At 32.1% G+C, this 25,625-nt stretch overlaps 1 protein-coding gene across 2 annotated transcripts; it reads left to right on the top strand.

Annotated features, from left to right (window-relative positions):
• The first annotated feature begins 22,019 nt into the window (after positions 1 to 22,019).
• On the top strand, positions 22,020 to 23,406 carry LOC111388499 (bZIP transcription factor 11-like). 2 transcript variants are annotated; one of them, XM_023013231.1, is made up of 2 exons: positions 22,020 to 22,604; positions 22,746 to 23,406. In XM_023013231.1, exon 2 carries the CDS (start codon positions 22,758 to 22,760, stop codon positions 23,205 to 23,207), a length of 450 nt encoding a protein of 149 aa, XP_022868999.1. In that variant the 5' UTR covers positions 22,020 to 22,604; positions 22,746 to 22,757; the 3' UTR covers positions 23,208 to 23,406. The 2 variants fall into 2 exon arrangements, with proteins under 2 accessions (XP_022868999.1, XP_022869000.1); XM_023013232.1 differs by having other exon boundaries at positions 22,021 to 22,599.
• Positions 23,407 to 25,625: the final 2,219 nt, after the last annotated feature.

The following is a 25,625-nucleotide window of genomic DNA, read 5'->3' as shown; positions in this document are numbered from 1 at the left end:
AACATCAGGCTCTAATGATCGAATCCAAGAAATGTCTTTAACCAAGTCACTAGATGATAAAGATACGCAAATTGTTGTACTCATGCAGAGGCTAGAATTGCAAAATTTGTTCGTGGAATGCAATCCAAAAATTGTAGATCTTCCAAAATTAAAGATCTAGAAGTCTAAGAATACCACCAAAAATAAGATATGATTGATCGAACGGTGGTGCAAAATGTGTTGCGCAACAACTCTATGTTAGCTCTCTATCCATCCAACAACCTCAACATATGATTGTAGACACCATTCATGCCCAATATGGTGGCTTACCACAATCTTCATTTGTTTATGCCAAACCTAATAGCAGTCATAGAATAGACGAGATGAGGATGCCTGTTTGGCTACCAGCCTTCAAAATTCCAATGTTTTGATGGAAATGGCAATCCAAAGCAACATGTTGTCATTTCATCAAAATATATAACAATGCTGGCATTTATAATGATGCCATGGTGAAACAATTCGTAGGTTCTCTCAAAGGTGCCTATTTGAATAGTATGAAAACTTACCGGCTAGATCAATTAACAGTTGGGATCAACCCGAGCAAGAATTCTTGACATACTTCTACAGCATTAGGTGAATAGTTAGCCTTCCAGACTTCCTCAAACAAAATCTAGCAAGAAGGAGCCAGTTGTATAGTATATTGAAAGCTGGAGAAATCTTTGTGCTTAACTGTAAAGAATGCATCGGTGAAGCATCTTCCATCGAGATGTTTGTACAAGGAATGCATTGATAATTACTTTATAATCTCCAAACAGACATGCCTTACTCGTTTGAAGAGTTGGCAATACGTGTTCATCACTTAGAGCTCTAAATAACAAGGCATTGAAGTTACTTGCCAAGTGATCCATGAGACAAGAAATACATTATGAAAGAAATAAAAAGGACACCAAGCCAAATAAGTCCAAAGAAGCCATGACAGTTTCTATTACACCTGTAAGGATATCCTTTTAAAAGTTAGGCTCAAATTTGATGCCAAAGGTAGAGTTTAAACCTAACAAAGGACAAGTCTAAAGTCGAGGTCATCGACTCTAAAAGAACTTAAAGGGAATGAGTATTCATTCTCAAACTTTGAGGTCTCTAGAGTTTTAGACCAACTCCTTGAGTAGAAGATAATTGAGCTTCTAACATCAAAAAGATTGGACGAAACAGGTAAGAATGATCATCCCAAATATTGCAAATTCCATAAAATTATAGTTACCCAGTAGAGATGTTTTGTCCTGGAGGATGTTATCATTCGCTTGGACAAAGAAAATAATATCAAAGTTGAAACTGGAGAAAATTTAATAACTGCATGCTTGATGTTTTCATCTGGATCATTTGATCAAATTCTCATTACAAAGGAAGAGCAAACGTGTCCTCTTATGTACAATACTGGTAAGTCCTTGGCCATGGATTTTGGATTCCAACTTCCAGAGAGATCTATTTCGGTAGAGCTCGATGTGGACGAAGAAGTTATCATTACATATATCTATCCAAGGATGGATAAACTACACACCCTAATCGTCCAACCTTTTAAGAGATTATAACAGATGACATGGATGTTCGGGATTCTAATTCAAAGTCCAAAGATAAGGTTGGTAATAGATGTATACCTTCATAAGTAAGATGGAGAAATATTGGATATGAAAAAAAAATAGATAAAAAAAATTACCTTCTATGTCTCCTGCAAGACCAACATTGGGGCATTGAGTAAGGAAATTCAACCTAACCAAGAAGTAACATCAGAAGAAAAACAGGGGGCATGGACTCTTTAAAACAATCTCAAAGAAAGGCTCTACAATTTCCAAGTTCTAGCATACATGACAAAAGGTCAAGACCAAGAAGGAGGCCAAGAAACAACAAAAAGATAAAGTCTAAAGTCAAGTTAAGGGGCATCTATTGAATAAACAGAAGTAGAAATTGCTTCACATACTCATTTTAGAATAGCAACCTTGGAAAATTATTTTCCTAACGATGTTTTTGACAGTAATTTTTTTACCTCCAATGTCATCAATGTGGAGGAGAAAAATGAGACAAGGAATATATTAAAGGAGAGTTTAAAGAAGAAAAAGAATATCTACAACTCAACAACACTCTTAATACAAGGTAAAGTACATCATTTTTCCTTTCAACGATCAAATTACCTTAATTGCGGCATTAATCGATCAAGATATGTACAAAGGCAAAGTTTTAGCACAAATTGAATTTAAAACTCAACAAGACTGTATAACTACCATTACATTTGACATGAAGATCTACAACTCAATTGTCATTTGCATACTAGACCACTCTATTTTAGTTGTTTATATTTGAAAATGCAGGATGAATTACATGATAATTGATTGTGGGTCTACTATAAATAACATGCCACTCTAAACAATGAAAGAAGAATGAAATCAATATTAGTGATTTGTCCAGAAGCAAGATCACGATTCAATGATTTAACTAGAGAGGCCAACAAGCCATTGGCATGATTGCCTGAAGCTGCATAATAGGATAGTTAATTTTCTCAGGTCTCTTCCACGTCATTGATGGTAATAACATCCTATGAGTTATTCATCGAATGTTTTTAGCTGTATGAAACTGGAATGGTACTCTCAACTTGGCACTAATGCTTTAAATATAGCCAAGACAGAGAAGTCAAATAATGGCAGCTGAGTTCGAGCCATTCGTCAAAGAAGAATCTGATTTTGCTAATGATAAGTTTTATATGAAGGATGAAGAATGTCATTCTATAGAATTTTCCATGTCTAGCTTCAAAATTAAAAGAAATATAGACGATAGAAACACATTTATTATTGTTCCATCTCACCAACTTATTAGATGTAAATCAAAATTTACGCATGAAAGATTATCCAAAGGCAGACAGCCTCAAATGGAATTAACTGATGTTGAGGAATTGAGAAAATAGTTAACTCTTCCAATACCTAGCCTTCTAAAACTGCTTCTACCCATTAACTCATAACAATCCCAGGAGAATGTAAATCTACATCATTGGCTTCGTCATCTGTTCCAAACATATCAAAGCATTGTATTTTTAACTCTTCGAAACAAGATGTGTTGGGTACTCTCAAAGAGTCAAAACAGACTTTTAAATGATCTTACAATCCTTAAGCCAAAAAGCTACTAGAGAATGCTGGACTTGGAAAAGAATAGCCTCACAAATTGGGTGATCTCGATGATATCTTTTTGAATGGGCATATCAAATCTGATTCTAATGAATCCCTTATGTACCTAGGTACGATTTGGGATATAATTCAAATCCATTGAAAAAATTTAAAGTTAAGAAGGTTTCCTCAAATCCAATCATGATTCAAATATATGAAGTCGTGAGGAGAAATAAAGAGAGTGGAGACATTCAGTATTTAATCAAATTGAAAGTGAGAATAGCAGAGTTTTAAATATTTGAAAGGTTTAAGAGGAGAATCTTCCAATGTAGCTTACATAATGGGCAAAGCGTCGTCTTCTAAAGGTTAAGTGAGTGATTAATCATCTACTCAAATTGGTAAGAATGCACAAGCTTCTCAAAAGTCATCTCAAAGATAATCTACATGTTCTCAACTAGGAATTACAATTTCTAATCCAAGTTTGATCTTCAACAATCAAGAAGAAGACGAAAAAAATCAGATCATCCTAAAAAAAATGAAGAGGATAAAGAATTAGTGCCGGTCAATCACATCACTTTTGAAGAAGCTTATAACTCTGAATATGAGTTTGCAAACTTTGCCACAATAGATGAACCTGAACCAGCTCTACTTACATTTGAAAATGGAGGACAAGTGACCATGGATGACTTTAAATAAATTGAACTTGAAGACTAAAAGAGACTCGAGATCAGTGTTTGCAAGTGCTTCCCTTGGTCAAAAAAAAGGAATCCGACTATATCTACCTGCTTCAGGAATATAAAGACATATTTGGACAGTCGTATAAAGAAATGGCAGCTTAGATCCTAAGGTTGTAGTATACTATCTTGCAATAAGATAGGGAGTTTATCCAATTAAGCAACCTAGAAGAAGATTTCGTCCAGAAATAATCCCTCAAATTGAAGTGGAAGTCAAAAAACTTATTGAAGTAGGATTTATACGTAAAGTCAAGTACCCAACTTGGATTGTTAATATTGTTAGGGAAATGAATGGATAATTATGAGTATGTATCGACTTTCTAGATTTGAACCAATCATGTTCTAAAGGTGATTTTCCCTTCCAATAACAAAGTTGATGGAATGCAACTGCTAGGGTATGAAGTCTTATCTTTCATGGACGAGTTTATTCTAACACAACCAAATACGAATGAATACAAAAGACGAGGAACTTACGTTATTCGGTACTCCTAAAGGTATATATATTTTTAGAAAGTCATGCCTTTGGATAAAAAATGCAAGAGTAACCTACCAGCGGACAATGAAAAGATCTTCGATGATATGATGTTTAAGAATGTAGAATGCTATATGGATGATCTTGTTGTTAAAACAAAGAAATGTAAAGATCATCTATAAAACTTACGAGATGTTTTTAAAAGATTTCGATGACATCAACTAAAGATGAATTTGTTAAGGTGTACATTTGATGTCACTTCTGGAATTTTTTTTGATTTCATTGTTTGAAATCGGGACATTGAAATTTATCAATCAAAAATCGAAGCCATAATCAACATGTCAGAACCAAGTAATGTAACTTAATGGAAAAGTCTTTATAGAAGGCTTGAGTACATTTGAAGATTTATCTCCAATCTTACTGAACGTTGTAATCTATTCAATAGATTGATAAAAATTATACCGTTTGAGCGAGATGATGCCTGTCAAAACATTCATCAAAGTATTAAACAATACTTATCTCATCCACGGTACTCGTAGCTCTGATTCCGCCAAAGCCACTGACTCTCTATGTTACGGTACAAGAATTTTCTCTATGAACACTTCTTATCCAAGTCAACAATGAATGAAAATATAATGCACTCCATTACTTGAGCCAGACACTGGCAGGTGCAAAAATGAAGTATTCGCTTATTGAAAAAATATGTATTGAATTGATCTTTGCGGCTAAAAGTTCAGATATTAGATTCTATTATATGAATCAATCTTGTTTTAAATTTTGATCCATTAAAGTACACAATATCCATGCCAAATCTTTTCAAAAGGATAGGCAAATGGGCTCTTCTATTGTTCAAGTTTGATATCAAAATCATTTCACATAAGGTCATTAAAGGACAAGCTCTGATAGATTTCTTAGCTGACCATCCAATTTCGACGGAATGAAAACTTCATGAGACCTTACAAACGAAAATTTTTGTTTACTAAAGTCATGCCATCATGGAGGCTGTTCTTCGATGGTGCAACTCGAAGTTATGGTACCTGGGCTGGGATATTCTTTGTTACTCATCATGATTTGGTCATGCCTTATTTATTTTCTTGACAAAGAAATTTTCAAACAACATTGCAGAATATCAACCCTTATCCTTGGCTTGGAGATAGCATTAGACGTGGATGTCCATCAGTTGAAAGTCTTTGAAGATTCTAGAGTGATAATCAACCAACTTTTAGCCAAGTACGAAGTTCATAATTTAGACTTAAAGCCATATTATGAATATGCATCAATTCTTATGAAATGATTTTATTCGATAAAAATCAAATTCATATCTAGGAGTGAAAACATGAAAGCTAATGCTTTAACTAATTTGGTTGCATATTCAGCTAGATCAAAAAAATAATTTTCGTATCTCATATTAATTACTCAAAGATAGGTACTTTTCATCAATGTTGCTCAATAATCTAGAAGAAAATATTACTGCTGAAGTAATCGAGAAAGAAAAGAAATATTAAGAGTGTGTTTAAACTACATTATTTTGAAAGAATGTATTTTGAAATAGTAGATTGATGGAGAATATGTGGCTAAAAATGAGAAAATATTTTGGTTTTGCATGTAATATATTTTATTGAAAAATATGTGGAAATGATGTCAAATCACAAAATACTGAAATCAGAAGGCATGCATACACTTTATCGATAATCATTGATGAAATTTTCCTTTGATACTTAAGTAACAATGAAGCAGCACGTGTCATGGAAGAAGCTCATTCTGGAACTTGTGACGCTCATCAGTCAGAACCGAATCTCAATTTTTGAATAAAATGAATGGACTACTATTAGCCAACTATGGTATAAGATTTCCTAGATTGTGCGAAGAAATGTAAAGCTTGCCAAATCCATGCAATTTCAACCACCAACCTCCAAAAAGATTGTACCCAACAGTGGCTTCTTGGTCATTTGATGCATGGGCTCTTGATGTAATTGGAACTATAACTTCAAAGTCTTCAGATACGTTTTCGTTGAGACTGACTATTTCTCTAAGTGGGCTGAAACTATATCATTAAAGGAAAAAAAGAAAGAAAATGTTGTAGATTTCTTCAAATCACTTATCGATATGAAGTCCCGTGACACATCGTCACCGATAATGGGAAAATCCTTTAACAATAATTACATAAATAATTTATGTACAAAGTTTATATTCAAGCAATAAAACTCATTTTTGTATAATGCAACAGCCAGCTGGTTAGCAGAGGCACTCAACGAAACTCTATGCAGTTTGTTAAAGAAGGTTGTTTCTAAATCGAAAAAATATTAGCATTAAAAAATTAGTAAAGCATTGTGGGCTTATCAAACTATTTGTCGGGTTCCAACAAAAGCTTTTGCTTACACCTTAGTGTATAGAGTGTAAGCTATGCTTTCTTCAGAGTGTCAAATTTCGTCACTTCGAATTTCCAAACAATAAGCTTTGACGACAGCAAAATGCCCATCTTGGATGGGAAGAGTTGGAAGCTTTGGATGAGAAGATATTAGAAGCATAGATGAACTTGGAATGTTAACAAGCTCAGATGGCAAAGTTCTTCAACAAAAATGTATGATCAAGATCATTTTCAATTGGAGATCAGGCACTTTCGGTATGCAAGCCAATCACAAGGAAAATTGGGACAAATTTCAGCCTAAATGGGATGGTCCATTTCTTATTAGTCATGTGTTCACTAATAGGTTATACAAAATTGTCAACAAAGATGGACTGCAAGTCAGACCTATTAATGAAAATTTCTCAAGCATTTTTATGTTTAAAGTTCTTTATTTTATAAATTTTTCATTATAACAAAAAGATGTGCTATTGAAAAAGCCTTGCTTCAAAGCATTCCTTCAAATATTTTTAAAGATAATTAGTCATGGCTTCTTCCAGAGTAGCCTTTAAATAAAGAGACTCTTGAGTTATCCCAAATGGAGGACCAGATATAAAAGAACAAATTGGCAGTCCCACGATTATTTGTCTTTGAAGGAGAAACAACAACTAAAGTCATAGAATAGGTAGAACTTCTTAATTGATATATGAATAAGCTCTCACAATCTCAAATTTTACTTCATCTTCATTATTGATAATCGCCAAAGTACCTTCATTAATAATTTTCAGGTACTTGCAATGATGGTCTTGAAAACCACGAATACCATATATTCCTTGAAGTGCATTAATTTTCCCATCATTCTCGCCAATCTAATTTTGTAAAAAGTTTAGACTTATTGAGAAATTTAGTCATTCAGGAACACTTGGAAAACCTACAATAAAGAAAGGAAGAAAAAAAGAAAGAAGATAAAAATACACAAAGAGACAAAGGATGATAGGGTAAGTACCCATATTCCGTGTTCTTGGTGACACATCTAAGCCCCCGTTTGGCCCCCATTTTATGGAAATGAAAATGGATAGAATAGTATTTTTTTGAAATATGAGTGGTTGGAAATGAATGAAAAAATTTCGATTTACATGTAATATTATTTTATAGAAGATTGTGTGGTTGAAAATAAGAGAGAGAAAAATAAAATAAAATGTAATAGAATGAAAATTAATGGGGGTCAAATAGGGGCTAAGTATCCAATATCTAAATGTATATCCAAGAGACTTATGATAATGTTGAAAGTTTTGGTGTCATTTGTCGGAGGACTTGGAATAGCATGAGGCTACCTTGATTGTATTGATCATTTCATTCAATATATTCGGGGAAAGAGGAGACTGAAATTGAAGTTTGATACATCAAATCAAATATAGTAAAATATTGAAAAATAAAGAAATAAATTCATACCTGATCTCCAAAATTTTCATCTTCCGGAGTTAGAGTTTTTTTAGGGGCATGGAACACTTGATCTTCAAGACTATTGTTATCTAGAATAAAAACTACTTCAGATGTCTTATTGATAGGTTCAGAGGTGGACGTGAGCTTTGTTGAGAGAACTATACTTTATTCTTCTTAATGACACCTTCACTTGTTGAGAGAACTATACTTTATTTCCATCTTCGAGAAGTCTTTTCAAAAATGACATTTGAAGGGTTTAACTGTTTGGCTACGACTCTGCTCATTTGTTCAAAAAAAGATAGATCAAGAATAAAGTCACGATTCTCGCTAGAAGATAAAACATGCAATTGAACAGTGGTCGTAATTCTTTATTCCACCAATCTTGGTACATTGCATCAACTTGTTGACATGTGTCCTTAATATACTTTGCAATATGAAATGTAGATTGACTTTTTATCCGAGTTAGAGATAGTCAAATACGATACAGGTTAACTACATTGGTGAAAATAACCAATTTTCTAGGTGAATTAGGAAGTTTCTGCCTAAAGCCATGTCACCTCATAAATCTGTGATGATTGTAAGCCTAAAGAATGAAATGGAAGTTTCCTCAATTATAAAAATAAATTCATATGAAATACTAATCATAAATTTCAAAGTATCGTTAGATATAAGTTCGTTATCCACCTTATATCAAAACAAGACGATGAGGAAAGTGGATTCCAACAAAATTCTTTAACATCTATTCTTCTACAAATAAGGTCCTAATAATCCATGACATTAATCTCCTAAGATTAGAAAGCATTCAAAGTGTCTACATATCTTTGGATGATAGGACAAGAATTGCTCGTCTACATATTCATAAATACCTTGGCAGACAAGTTGCAGGCCAAGCATAAAGAAAGTGCCTGGGAAATGAACTTGAAATTGAGCTAAGGTCCTGGCGTAGATCTATAAACGCTTACTAATATGGAAAAAATTAGGCTATAAGTGGATTTAATTATCATCTTAGAAGGTGCTATAAAATTTCCAACTCTCATACTCTTGTCATAGAGGGAAGAATGAAACGACAAAGCCATAAAGAGAGATAAGCTGTTATTTCTAACTCTTCATCTTTTTCCATAGACAAAGATATTGACAAATCACTCCAATGACTTCGGTCTCTATGAGAAATATCTTTTGGCTTGTCTACAAACACGAGCCTCCATATTTCTCTTGATGCCCTTTTAATGACACTTTTTGAATGGATTTAAATTCATATCATTCTTATAATTTTTGCTTTGTCAAGGATTTCAAGCACAATCTTTTTCGTGAATCCAAAATTTAATCCAATCTTTATGACTAATGCAGTCAAATCCATTTGCATTAGCAATTAATGAGAAAACATTAAATTCTTGTTTGAGCCCCATTTTTTTGAAAAAAAATACATTCTTAAACGGTGTTTTGACATCATTCCAACCATACATTATTCAATAAAATAATATTACATGCAAACTCAAAACTTTTTCTTAATTTTTAACCACACATTTTTTATCAATACACTATTCAAAAATTCATTTCAATAAAAAGAATGGGGCTCAAACAAGGGCTAAATAGATACAAACAAGACTTAGGAAGATGATATGTCAGCTTTGAAAGGCTTGCGACTACCTCTTCATAGTAATAATTCATGATTGAAAGTCCATTAATCTCACAAATGTCCCAAAGAGAAATGCTGATTTTACCACATACAATCACAAAAGTGTTGGTCTCTAGACTTCAAATCTCACGAAGAGCTCTGTAGATATAGTTTTGACACTGTTAAACATTTGTAGCAAAGCTCACAGTAGAAGCTAACAAGCAGAGATTCCTCTTGAAAATGAGGTTTTGGGCCCGTGTAGACCACTATCAAAATTTCGAAAGAAAAGACACCCCTCCACAACTGACAAGTGCACTTTCCTATCGTATTTACTTATTGTCAATCCTCTCACAAACTATTGCCCTTGCGATAACTACATGCTTTGGGAATGACGAGACGATAGATACAAAAAGGGAAGATACTGCAAGAATGGCTGGACTTGGCAACCTCTAAATTCTTGTGATATTCACTAATGATGGGCATATACAACTCCGGCAAAGACTCCAAAATGTCAGGAGAATGATGTGTCATTGCCTTATGGATGCTACATTTACCTTCAACCCATATGTTGGATTGGACATAGTAATTCACATTAGTATCTTTAAAACAAGTGTAACTTTTGTCTTGATTTTTATGCTCAATAATTTCGTATATATTTGAATATACTTTATTATCAAAGCTTATCCCAGCCATTCCTACAAAATAAAATAAAATAAAAAACAGGGACTGATAAAATAAAAGTGAAAATGGATAAAATTTTTCAAAAATTTACAGCTGCCTCCAATGATTGAAGATGAATAAACTTTTGATGTACTGCAAATATTATACGTTTCTCTATGTTCAAAATTTGAAGCCAACCCACTTGATTTTTTTTTATTTTTTTTTAATCAAGTTTTGTGATTTGTGTGTATATATAGATGTATAACTGTTGAATCATGGCTAAGGATAAGAGTCCAATTCAAAATCCAATTGGTTATGAGTATATATCATTTTCTTAATAAATTAAATTTCTAACTTTATGTTCAATATTTATCTATTTATTTTCATAATAAATAAATAAATTTTGAAGGGACATTTGTAGACATAAAATAATTGATGGACTTGGTCGATTTTGAATAATTAACCCACTGAAATCCATTAAAATCAAAGTTTACTAAAACCCATAAAATTCAAAGGCTCATAATAAAATAAGATAAGATAAGATAAAATTAAATTAAATTAAATTAAATCAAATCAAAGTGGGTTGTTACAAAGTGGTTCAACTTCTCTATAAAATAGGATCAAAGCTCCAAGAAAAAAGATATGTGAAAGCTGCAAGAGAAAAACCACAAGTGCAGAAGAAATCCGAAGCTAGAGCAAGAAAAGAACTCTCTCAAGCCTAAGTTCGAAAAACATCAAGAGGATCAAAGTCATGTACAAGTCGAGCAAATCCAAACCAAATTTAAGAAGATCAAAGTCTTCTTTAAATCAAAGCAAATTCAAATTCAAGTCCCGAATTCAAGTCTCGAAGTTCAAATCGAACAAGCCAAGTTCTCAACAAATTAAGTTTCTAACAAATCTTGAAGTCTAGAATTCAAGTCACATGGCCCCTTATCTTCAAACTCTCAAATCACTAATTATAGGATTTTGCAATTCTGCAGTTACACAAAGATCTATCTTTACTATATTTACAATCTCTATATTTTTAACCATGAAATTTATCGTACAAATATCACAATACAACTAAACCAGGGTGGTGCACTATAGGCAAAGATATAGAATTATGTGTATAAACATGGTATGTTAAACTGTCGAGATTACACGGACCCTGATTTCTTTAATAGAGTCTACTGAACAATGCAATAAACATGTAGGGATATCATGAACAAATGAGGTATCCTTTATAAGGTTGAAAAGAAGAGGTTGCGTGAGGCATCATTTTGTGAGTAACTGATCTTGATTTTATGAATTTAGTTAAATTACTTGGTAAGAAAAGGTTTGTTATATCCACGTTATTGATCTTGAAATTGGTGAGATATTGGATTGTATAAATAATGTAAGTGAATCAGTGAAGAATATTAAAGATCATCCCATTGAAATAGATTAGAAAGCATACTATGCTGTGGAAGTGTTCGATAAAACATTGGATGGTAATGATATTTATGTTGTAGATAAACTTGAGAATGAACAAGATGGAGAAGATATAAGGGGTGGATGGATATGTTAAGGATAAGAGTTTGTGTGATAATGAGATAATGGAGGAACATTCGAAACGAGTTTGAGATGATTGACGAAATTTAGAGAGAGGTTCAGTTGGTGGATGAACATATTATGAATGAAAAACAATGAGATGTGCATATTAAGGATGAAGATCAAATTGAGAATGTTTAAATGATGGTGTTTCGCACGGGTAGTCGTTAACAATTAAAAAGGGATCAGACGATTGCATAAGGAACAAACGTTTACTAAGATCCTAGGCGATTCGAAGGTTTGGGCGAGAACAGGGTCATAGCTCTGGGCGACTGTAAAGCACTTCATTCGCTCAGATCTTGGGCGTCTTGCAAGCTTGGGCGATGATGTTACCGTGTTCGTGGGCTTCCACTGCATTCATTAATAACCCTATCTGGGCCTTTATCCTGAATTGTCCAGTTGGGCTTCATTCCTTGGGCTATTCGGTTTGGGCTGCACTTTTAGTATGTCAACAGATGGATCCGCAGACTAATGTGTAAATGAGGAAGTATCAGTGTTTGGATATTAATGATACCGAAGTTGATGAACATAACTTGGGTAAACATCAAACAAAGGAGGATGTTGAAGTCACATTTATGTGGTAACTGAGGAATAAATAGAGGCTTCTCATGATGTTAAAACTAGTGCCTATAGAAATCCCCACAAGTGTACGAGTTCATTGTACAAGTAATAATTGTGATGAAAAGGTTTTCATCCTATAGAGAATGAAGCTCAATTCTAGTGTATTTGATATATTTAAATTCGTCATTGTAACAAAAGATGATTGGTTTGTATCTAACGAAGCTTTATAACTACGAAAGCAATAAAAATTGGTTTTAAATTAAATGTGGATGAATGTATTGAATTTTTTACTCCACTAATCAAATCTTAGAGTGTGTTTGATTGGCATGGAAAATATTACCTAGAAAAGAAAATGTTTTCCATTTTTTGTGGAAAATAAAAACCACCTCTACCCAAGGAAAATATTTTCCTTAAAAACAAGGAAAATTAGGCATATTTTCAAAAGTTGGAAAATGTTTTCCATGGAAAAAAATAGCAATCAAACACTCCAAGTAGAAAGTTGAGTGGAAAATTGATATTTTCCATGGAAAATAAATGTAATCAAACACAGTCTTAATGTCAATCTTCAACATGTTATAATTAATTCAATTCATGCAATTATAACAATTGATAATTACACTTTTATTTAGTATTATTTTTCAAGATATAATAAATCTATGTCTATCACGAGACAATCTTATTTTTAGTCTGAATAATATGACAAACATGCATTTTCGTTTAAGATTATCCCTCACGATCGCACACGTCATAAATATTAGACCTATCCTATATTTATTTTCCGTGTATTCCATAAACAATATTCTACCTATCGTGAGCTTACACAACGAATAAGCAACTTACTTCTCTAATGATGCACAAGCCTTAAAACAATGTAATTATGTATATTTATGGAATCATAATGCAAGAATTAAACTAAAAACACAAAGCCTGGAATTAAAAACTTCAAATCAAAGAGTTTTGCGATCCATTCAATACAAAAAAGTTTTGTCTAGCACATAAATGTAAGAATTACATGAAAATAAAAAGCGTTCACTCGAATCATTAAAATATGAAGAAAATCTGAAAATCTTCAATTAACACCTACAAGTCCGGTTCCAAGCGAATGAATTTTATGTTCTTTGATGTAAATTCTCTCTATTTTCTCTCGAAATTAAGTTCGAAGGCGTTGTCCCTATCTTGTATTTTATATAATGAAATTAGATTTAGATTCACGTCCAAATAGCCTTCCAAAAGAGTTTCAATCAAATGAGGAAAGTTGCTTTCACTTGCATGATTTCTTTGCACAACTTTCAGTATTTTGGTTATAAATTCTTCTCCCTTCCCCCCAATTGAGGTGATTCAAAGTGTGTTACTAAGTTAACTCAAAGGGACACAGTTCTTTTGAATGTAAAATTTTTCTAATTCGAACGTTTATTATTCCAAAAAATGAGTTTTAAACTCTGGTAAAAAAAATTGGAATATGCTTTTTGCAGTTGGAAATTGATTTGTAAAGATCATTTGATTATATTTCATTACGTTTTTAACCTCTTATTGCATCTAATTGATCTTAGCAATATCTAATTATTGATTTGATGTCCGTAACTAGTTTTGAGTATTGCAATTTAGTCCCCCAAACTTTGAATTTCGTCATTTTTCTCTATTTTTCGTTCTTCCTTTCAATTCTTTGTCCAAAAATGAATATTTCATAGTAAAAACAACAGATAATAAATTAGACACTAATCCGTCCGAAAAATAATAAATATCGTCATTTAAGATCCCGAATAAATGTAGAAACATACGTATCAACGAGCCTACGAGTGTTGAGACAGAAGAGTTTACTGAGTCAATTGATGAGGATGGTCTATTAGAGGACTTCACTGATCCTGAATATGAGCAAAATGATGATAAGGATGAGGAAACATTTTTCAAGTTGAGTGAGGGATTTGATATTGGAGTTGATAATACATGCAATGCACAAGAAATTAAAGTAAGGGATGTTAATGATGCTAGAACATACTACGGAGTAGGGCTGGACAAAACTTTCGAACCGAACTGAACATAGTGGTTCTTCTTAAGTTAAATATCCGGACGGCTATCTGAATCGAGAATCAATGGGTTTGGTTCGATTCTTGATTCTAGATCAAGAATCGGATAAGGATCGAATCTCCTTATTTTTTTTAATTAATTTAGTAAGCCAAATTATTTTATATTTTCTAAATATATTTTCTAACTAGTTAATTTAGCTCAAACCCAAAAATATGATTTTTCTATTTCTAATTTTCAGTTCAAAGTCAACTTAATCAAATTGATCTAAGTTTTATCCAAATCTATTATTCTACCGTAATGTTGTTTCTACCGTTTTGGAAAAATTGAATTAAAGCTCGACAACGCCTTTCTTAATTATTGTGAGCTCGCTATCTTTCTCTTCTTATAATTTTAACAATCTTTGAAGAACTCGACAAAAAGAAACACAAAAAACACATAAGATTGGACTACATTATTTTGTAAAAGCTAAAATTGAGCATATCATTAGTTGAATTAAAGTAACTTTGTAAATATTAAAAAATTTAATTATAATATAGACTAGGGAACTGAATGGAATCGAACCCAAATGGCTCCATAATTAAATTTGGACCCGACGGTTCCACTTACTATATACCCGAAAATTTCAGATCTGCTTCGGTTCTAACAAGAACCGAATCGGACCATGCTCAGTCCTACTGTGGAGATTTTGATGATCTAATAAGTCTACCTAGTGATGAGGAATGAGTATCATCTTAAAGAAGGAAAAATAAGATTTGGTTAAATCTTGTATAGATATGGATGACCCCCAAATTTAAGATTGATAATAATATCTCATTTTACGAACGAAGATTTAGCTCCTGTTTAATTCTCATTCTTTAAAAAAATACATTCTTAAACAGTGTTTTGACATTATTTAAACTACACATTTTTCAATAAAATAATATTATACGCAAATTTCAAACTTATCCTTATTTTTTAACCATACATTTTCCATCAATACACTATTCAAAACTCATTCTTATCAAAAGAATGGAGTTCAAACAAGGGCTTAATAAGAAAATGGAAGTTGCAATTGGGGTCTCAAACATTTCGTTAGTTGCAACTAAAGGAAAGGTTTGGAACTCCAATTTCAACATACTTTTCCCATTTTCAAAACTTATAAATAAGAATACCTAATATTCTCTTTTCCATTCCGGGTCTGAAGTTCGATAATGTTAAGGCTTTGAGGCTGCAATTGTACAATATTCAAATAAGAATGCTAGGGACTACATTATACAAAGAATGAGGAAAGGAGAGTCAGGGTGTAATGATGCGAGCCTTTATGTCTAAACTGTTAATTTATGTATTATCCATTATGAGAGATTTTAAACTCATATTAACCCCTCATGAATTTCTATCTCATCTCTAGAATTCAAACTCATGATTTTTCCTTTATGAGAAATTTAAGTTAAATCCTAGTATTAATATTCGGCAGTTTGCCCCAATAAGAGGACAAGAGCACAAATTATTGACTTATGATAAAATATTGGTGATTTTTTATTTTTATTTTTTTTTTCCAAACGGGAAGAAACGTATTTTGCTCAATAATTAGTATTATACTAAGAATTTCTTTTTGATGCCAAATGAAGTTGTTTGGGTATTAAACACATGTTGATAGACTTAGTATTATTAAAATTTTTTTTTTACGTCAGTAAGTGCTTGTACTATATAATTGGTGTTTTTAGACATGAAGAAGCAATAAAAAACATTGGGGACCTACATCGTAATATGTTCACAAGGTTTGGCACTTTTTTGCATTTATTATTAAAAGTTTAGGACTTTGACTGAAATATACGACAAAGGTTTTTTACTTTGTCTACAATAGTCGTAAAAAATTTGAGCCTGTACTGCACTTGTATTACAAAGTAGACATTCAAAAAAAGGGGAAATTGGAAAAATGTTATTTGTAAATTAAGCACATACTTCATTAATAATAGATAATGGGAAATATAGCCTCCGAAACACCATATCGAAGTTAGAAACCAACATTCTAATACTATCATCATACAAAAATCTAATACCAACACCAACACAAATCTAACTATAGATCCAAGTTAAATAACTTCTCTCACAAATCCTAACTCCCAAGTTCTCCACACACTATTTCTCGTTGAATTGAGGGTCCTCATATCTACTTTTATCTCCTGCCTTGCTCGAAGAAAAGGAGGAATCAACTCCCTCAACCTTTCGCACATTTGGAGGTTCATACCAAGTAAAGAAGTTACATCTACCCACATTTTGACTACGTGAGCAAGTGAGATATCGCCTTCTTGTGTTCAAGCACGTCCTCGAGGTCTTCATCTAGAGAGGACTTCCACCTCTACTACATTCACTTCCGTGGCTGTGAACCAAGAGATAGGGTTCTTCTAATTTAGGAGGAAAAAAAAAAAGGAGTGCAACAAACTGTATGGATTTTGGAGTTTAGTGGAATTAATGATTTGATCATTTTACCTCTCATTTATTTTTTCAATTTGAGTCAAATTTCTAATTTGAGGCCTGATTAATGGTAGGACATTGTCTAATGGACTCCGACCACAGTGGAATTAAAAGGTTTGGGACTGCGACGACAAAAATAAAAGGTTTAAATGTAGTAAACAACAAATTGAAAGGTCTGAATCTGTTGCAATTTTTCTAAGTTAACATGCTAAAGGGACATGTAACTATATACTATTTAAAAAAAATTGTGCAAGTCGAACATACGTGAAAAGTTTTTATAAATGGTGAGGTTTAGACTTAAAAAATAAGAAAAAATATAAGTTGTGAAAATGAATTGTCAACTATATTTCAGCCATAATATTACTCCCAAAACAGTGAAGAAAAATTCACTTTTCTAGAAGAGGTCCCCTACTCTATATTAAAGGCATAACTCAACTTCCCATTTGTGTGTGTGTTCTTTCTTACATTAAAAACAACTTTTCACCAAACTGCAAAATGGTGGGACTCAATATCTTTAAAGATTTGGCCATACTCATTATTTGTGTTGTTTTTGATTTGAAATGACTACACTCAGAAACACTGCGAGTAAATCTGGTAAAGAACAAGAAGACTTTTGCGACCTATATGATTAAAGTAAAAAAAAAAATCTTGTTCAGTGTTTGTTTCATATTTAGCTCATTTTTTGGGTTGAGCTAGAAAGGTTGATTAAAATTTTAAGTTAAAATTAATAATTAATTTTTATCACACATTTTATAGAGCCACAATTTTTCAAGTACACAATTTATTATCTTTTATCGAGATATATTAAAAATATCTACCAAATTGGGCTTGGTCAAATTTGTAAACATACATAACATCTCATTTACAAGAATTTGAAGTACATTTATGCCATGTAAAATCCCTCCTGTTTGGTAGAAATTAAATTTCAAATTTTAATATAAGTCAAGTCAACAATTAATTTTAATCAAATTTTAAGGGACCAACAACTTTTCAATCACTCATTTCATCAACTTTAAAAAAAGAAAAAAAATGATTTTACTCCCCACCATACAGGTGTAAAAAATATAATATATAAAACAAGAATATTTATTGTCTTATTTAGCCATGTTTAGTAGAGATAAAAATCTAAATTCTAATTTAAGTTAAAATCAACAATTAATTTTCACATATTTAATAGAACCCGCAACTTTTAATTATACATTTTATCAACTTTTATAAAAACATAATTATAATCTCTTACCAAACAAGTTTAATATCAACATCATTTAGTATAATTCAACACATAATGTTACCCAATTATACCAAGAGGACATCCTAGTTCCTATCACAGCTTTTTAAAATTATCATAATGAAGCCGTCTTTAACATACTCTTCATTAATATAGAGTCTCTTTATGTATAATTGAGATTATCTCTCTATCTTAACTTTTCATTTTGCTTATTTCCAAGAAACATCCCACTATCTTTTATTTAACATATTTTTATATGTTAATGACAATCAATTTCAATATATGATTTGAATCATTTAAGAAGTTGAAAATTGAAATATCTAACTTATTTTATACATATAAAATTAAAATAAAAAGCCTTTTGTAGTTTATTTTTAAATATTAGAGCTTGTTCGGTACAATTAAAAAGTCAAGTAAAATCAATTTTTTTTACCGTTATTTTATTATTATTATCGTCATTTTTTAATTATTCTCTTACAATAGGATCTACTTTATCTGTAATAATCAAAAAATTAATTATCAAAATTCCTACCAAACAAGCATTAAATCTTTAATTTTTATTAATCACCTTGTACAACTTGGTGGTGGACTCTAAAAAGGTGCTCCATGACAGGATGCTGGCTCCAGAGGATTTGAAATGGACAAAATTTTTAAGATAAACTTTAATGAATTTCTTTGCTCCCTAGTAATTAATTTTATATGAGACAGTCATTCAACACAACCGTATGATATTTTGGAAAAATAAATTTACTGACAGCCGTTGATTAAACTTCAAATATCCAGAATAATTAATTGGACAAGTGGGAGGGAAGATATTATCATTATTTATTTGTACTGGACGGTTGAAGATCAAGTTTGGACAAATAGTTAAATACAGAAAGAAATTAAAATAATGTGGGCGAAAGCACTTCACTCCATCGCTGAAAACCATGTGCTGTTGTATATGATTTTATGGGCAAAAGAATTTATTTTTTTTTTCAAAAGAAAAAATCAATTATTTAATGTTTCTTGTCGAAAGAAAATTATTTTATGTTCTGAATGTTGTAAGTTATAATTGTCGTATTAAAGAGTGAATGTTTATGTCAAATGTCAAGGGAGTAGGGCAAACTTAAAGTTAAACTGAAGAGGTCGACCAAATTAGATGTAGATGCCACTACAACTTACCGTCTAGATTGAGACCAAACGTTGTAAGAAGATGCTTTGCTTGGGATAAAACACACGGGCGTTAGAGAAGATTGTATAGTGATTGCTTCAAGTTCTAAGAATCTAAAGTTATGATATATAATAAAAAAACACTTTTAAAATACAAACGTTTCATTTCAGAAACGTTTTGGAAACCGAAACTCTTGAAAAAAGTTTCCAAATCTAAAAAAAAATCTCATTTATTAATAAAATTCGGAGACTATGAAAACGTTATCGAAACTTTGCAAAAGTTTCAAAATTTTACCCCAAAAAAAAAAAAATATTAATCGACAGGCTCTAGCATTAACTTAAATTAAGTTATTTCATTGTTTGTGATGTGTTCATTTTCTATTTTCATTCGACCTAAATCTAAAGCTTACATGTCAATTATTATTACATAAATATTCAAACTATATGAATATTATGAAACCGTATGAAATTAAAACACAAATTGTGGCATTAAAGAATATTCAGAGTTTACACATTTTTGTTCATCTTTTCAAGTTAAACAACACAAGAATATTGGCATCCATCCTTGATATTTCTACAGCAGAATCCAGAAACCTGGTATCACACAAACAGTAAAAAAAATAATTACTGCAAGAAATTGGGGAAAACAAGGTACTAAATTTTGTCAGAATTCTTAATTCGATACCGTACAATTTGCACCTAGAATTTGGATGTTTGTGGAAGTTTTTTCTCAACCCCACACGCCTAATCAAGTCCGTCACATATTCCAAAGCCCTTTACCTTTTTTCCCATTTACTTTTCTTCTTTTAATCATTGAAACTTATTCTTGTTCATATTCTTGAATTTTCAGTATTAAGATTAGTGCCTGTTTGGTGGCTTTTGAGTGTTTATAAAGTGAGTCTTATAAAATATCTAGATAAAGTAGGTAGAAATTGTACGTCCTATATAACGTTAATGAAAATAATATTTTTTCAACTTATAAGTTTTAAAAACACTCCCAAATATGTCCCTATCTCGGAGAGATTTTATAAAATTTTACGATGTAAACTTATCATAGTTCTCGTGATTAACCTGTTTGGAACCATCTATAAAATAATATAAGAAATAAGAATATGCATTAAGAAAAAAATGAAATATCGGAGATAAATTTAAAGAGCGACGTTAAAGTTTGACATGTGTCATATGTTGATCTAAAGTGCCATGCGATCTCTAGAGATCATGTTAGAATTGGAAGTAGACTAAAAATTAATATGATGTGATGTGGTTAAAAATTTTATTGTTTTTAAAAACTATATTAGATATACAATCAATTCTTCATAATAATAAACATAATCCACTCGACTCCAAATTTTATGCGAACAATGCTCTTTTTCATTTTTAGCAAAGATATCTATACATGTTTGGTAAGTTTTTAGGCTTCACCCAAAAAGGTCGATGGGTTTAGGATTCTCAAATCATACATATATCATTAAAACAACGAGAGTACATGGAAAAAGGGGTATCTAAACTGAACTTCAGAAGCAACAAATGTAATAAAAGCAATAGGAAAGCTATAAGCAGAGAGTGCTACTCCCACAACAACGAAAGTAAATGAGTCCTAAACTACAAACCTCTAAAACTAAGCAATTCATATTTATCAATCTGCACAAGTGCCCTGAGTCATCGAGAAAGGTCACGTGATCCATACTCCTAGCAATGACAGTTGTTCCAACCCTTTGAGGTCAGTGACTCTACAACCTAGTTCCCCTCACAGTAGATATGGGAAACAACATCACGATCAAAATAGAGAAGATGTCTAATATGTCTAAGAGTACCATGAATTACCCATTGTCTTCCACCCTTGGTGATATAGTGAGCAACCAGAGTCGGGTCAACCTCAACCCAAATGTTTGAAATTCCAAGTCGTCTAGCAAGAAAAATTTCATCCAATATGCCTCGAAGCTCAACCTTCAGAATAAGGCAAGCACCGTAAGAAGAAGAGAATGTCATGATACACTGTCCAGCTTAATCCCGTATAATATCACCACACCTGGCAAATTCATACTTGATGCATCCATCAGTGTTACTCTTGTAAAATCCCACCGATGGAGTGCGTCGAAGAACCAATATGGGGGAAATGGAAGAAGTAGGGGCATAGAGATTCCAAAATAGGAGAGTAAGAGCCAAATCCCCTCATCAGTGTATAGGTCGAAACAACCGATTAGTATGAAGAAATAAAATCACGCGGTAGACCCTCTAAATAATCCGTCTAAACACAATGCGAATACCCCTGTATTTTGCATTGTTCCTCTTGATCCATAGAAACTAGAAAATCTAGAGAAAAGATAGTGCGGCCATAACAAACGTGCTGATTAGAATATCTTCATCTTCAATATTATATGAACAGGGCTTAAAGTATGTTTAATACACTTTTATTTAGTACAATTCTAACATAAATAATTTTATTAACGGTCAAAATTGGTAACAAAATAAGTATCTTTTTTAATTAAAAATAAAAAGATAACTTATCTGAAAATAAAAAGTCAATTAAAAGTGTTTACATTTTTAAGCTTAGCCAAACATAATCTTAAATTAACATTTTTTTTTTCCACCTTTTCCTTCTATAAATCAATCAGCCTTCCCACAACCTCAGAATTCTCTTCCTTTTCTCTTCTCCGTTACCCCTTAAGATTTTTTGTTCATAATTAAGCTTATATTATTCCGCTTCTTTCTTTCTTTCTTTCTTTCTTTCTTTAATAGTTTAATTTAGATCCCTACTTCCATTGCTTTTTTCCTCTTGAAATTTCTCATTTCTGTTTTTTTTTAGGCTCTGGTTAAAAGTTTCTTCATAAAAAATCTTGATGCTGCGTATTTTTTTCTTGATGTTTCAAATCCATGTCTAGTCCTGTACTCAGTGAAATCCTCCTTTCAGGTTTTATGATCACATCCTCGATCAGAAGCAGAACCCATCTTGTTCAATCTTTCTCCGTTACATTTCTCTACTGGTTTTATGTTTTTGATCTATCATTTTTCAGCAAATCTTGAATATTCTTGTATATAACAAGATTGATTTGTGGGTCATTTGCACGAATGCCACGAATTTTCTGCTGCCAGTTTGGGCGTGCTTGGGAGGCATTTCTCTGAAATTCTGCAGAAGTGAATTCGTCAAAGTTTGGCATCGAGAGTTACCAGATTTCCATAAAGGATTTTCAGGGCGATTTTGGTGCACGTCAGAGCCGTAAAGTAACCAAATCTCTCCCATTAAACGTGATTCACAAATAAAGCAACGGATCATCGGCTCTTCTTTTGATTTTATCTCATTTTTATTGTCGCTGTCTCAAGTCTTTTGTTTTTCCTTTTTTTCTTTTTTTCCTTTGTTTTCAGGATTATATTCAAATGGGTTCTTCTAGTGGCAACTCTTCAGGGTCTTCACAGATTCTGAACTCAGGTTCTGAAGAAGATCTGATGGATCAAAGAAAAAGGAAAAGAATGCAATCAAATCGCGAATCGGCAAAACGATCCCGAATGAGAAAACAGAAGCATTTGGACGAATTAACAGCCCAATCGGCTCAAATTCAGAAGGAAAACAGCCAACTTCTCACAAGCATTAACATCACCACACAGAATTACATGAATATTGAGGCTGAAAATTCTGTCATAAGGGCTCGGATTACGGAACTTAGCCAAAGATTACAGTCCCTGAATGAAATCATCGCCACCGCCGCGGGAGGAGGAGGCGCCACCACCAACAACTGGGCGGAGGAATCTTTCATGAATCCATGGAACTTAATGTACTTTAGCCAACAGCCCATCGTGGCATCATCTCCTGGTGCATTTAATTATTGATCAACAGCTTGAGAAAATTGTGTGGTGAGATCTGCATTCAACGAGTAGAGAGATTTGTCTTATTGTCTCATTATTTAACTACTTTTTCTATGATGTTCTGTGTTCGTCGTGTATTGTACTAAAATATGTTCTTGGTATGTAGATGAGTAAATATCGATAATAAATGAATAAATATGTATGTAATTCTCCTTTTTATCAATGTTTTGCCATGCCATGCTTGAATCTTCAGTTCCATCGGATTAATGTTATTTTTCTTATTTGTCGATCCAAGGCTAACGATGTGGACGTGCATGTCTGCTATTTGTTCTTAGAAGAAAACAATTTTTCAGACTGTGATATACTACTGAAAATGTCCTTTTTTCTTTTTTGTGGTTTAAGCTAAGCAAACGGGTTCTAAACCAACAACATGAAATGAAAATATTGAACTGTGCATGTTGACCTATCAAAGTTAGATATTTTTGGCTACCAAGAAGTGACTGATTCCGTATACATTAAATGCATTCACTGGTACCCTAAGGGAAAAAAAAAAAAACACAAAGAAAGTAGGAAAATAAATATGTAGCCTTTTTAGGCTGAGCATTACATTTTGCCTTCTGCAAAACCTCCTTCAAAACCAAGGAAATTATGTGGGACATATGGTATGTTGTAACAGTTTGGAAAGATTTGCTTTCAAATTAATTTGATTTATTTCATGTTCAATTTTGATCATATAATTCAATTTCAAATTAATGCACATTCAACATTTTTAAATTCAGAGAATTGTTCATTAATGCGGAGGTTAAATTTCTTACTACATAAAGATATGCATTTTATGTTGGAGTTATAAACAACTTGAAAACATAGAAATGTTCATAAATGCAGGGGTTAAATTTTTTACCATACAAAGGATATGCATTTTATGTTGGAGATATATACAACTTGAAAAAATTGTCTTGATAGGGTACTATCTCTAATTTTGATACTATGTTTCTATAATTTTGACTACTCGATAAAAATTTGTTCTTTATTTTCTTGTGATCATACCCATGAAAGGAGAACCGACTTTAACTATAAGGGTTTTATCTTATAGTCGTGTAATGTTGAAAGTAACAGTATGAAGAAAAGATCACATGACTTTAAGATAACCTTGTTGACATAATTCCCTAAAACTTGGTTTTTAACTCTATTTTTGGGTTTGTGTTTTTTAATTTGTTATGTCCATTGATAATCCACAACATTTTTGAAAGATTTAAACTTCCAAACAAAATAAATTTTATTCTTTTTTAGTTTTGATCATATAATTCAATTTCAAAACTAAAGCACATTCAACATTTTTAATTTTAGAGAAATTTTCATAAATGCAGGGGGTTAAATTTTTTACCATATAAAGATATGCATTTTATGTTTTGAGATATATACAATTTGAATACGTAACTTGATAGAATATTATCTCTAATTTTTATACTATAATAATTCTATAGTTTTTAAAATTCGACAAAGACTCGTTCTGTATTTTTTTGTGATTCTATCTATAGAAATATAACCGACTATGAGCTATAAGAGTTTTGTCTTAGAGTCATGAAGTGTCAAAAGTACCAGCACTTAGGGAAAACTACCCGACTTTAGGACAGTCTCTTTGACATGATTCCTAATAATTGCTTTATAATTCTCTTCTTATGTTTATGTTAATTCAATTTGGTGTGTTAATTGATAATCTACACACAAATCACTCATTTTTCTTCAACGGTTTTAGATTGTTGAGGAAAAACGAGTTATCTAAAGTGTAGATTATTAACTAACATAACAACTTTAAAATAACGTAAACATAAGAAAAGATTTAGAAAGTTTTATGAAGCCACATCAAGAACATTGTCTTAAAGTTGTGTGAGCTCCCTTCCGTGCAAGTAATTTCAACGCTACACTACTCCAAGATAAAATTCCTCTAGATCACAGCTAGTTTTTCTTCTATAGGGAAATAAAGAAAGAACTTTTATCGAGTTGCCAAAATTTAGAAATATAATAATATGAAAATGTATTGGGAGTGTTTTTCTAAATTGTCTTTTTCAAGATATGAAAATCAATCCCCGTGATAATGAAAATTTGATCCAAACATAACCTACATCTTATATTCAAGTTTTCTAATTTTGTATTAAATCTTTAAATAATGTGTTGAATAATCGACCTCCAATTGGTGGAATTTCAAACTCGGGATACCAATCTCAACCTTATCAATACATCCAAGCAATCATGACCCAAAACCTTAAACTTCTTCCACACTCCAGTTGCTCAAGATTTGTACCCACTTAGAACACAGAGAGAAGGTGTTTGTACCCACAAAGGCTAGAGAAAAACAAGAAGAAAAAGGCTAAGCGGAGCACAAAGCAAAGAGGTAGGGACATTTTTCTCTCAAACAAGACAAAGTCAAACACGTTAATGACA

This window comes from Olea europaea, unplaced genomic scaffold (genome assembly GCF_002742605.1).
Source record: "Olea europaea var. sylvestris unplaced genomic scaffold, O_europaea_v1 scaffold502, whole genome shotgun sequence".
Taxonomy (NCBI): Eukaryota; Viridiplantae; Streptophyta; class Magnoliopsida; order Lamiales; family Oleaceae; genus Olea; species Olea europaea.
Note: the sequence above shows the minus strand (reverse complement) of the source record. Positions and strands in the feature narration are given on the sequence as shown.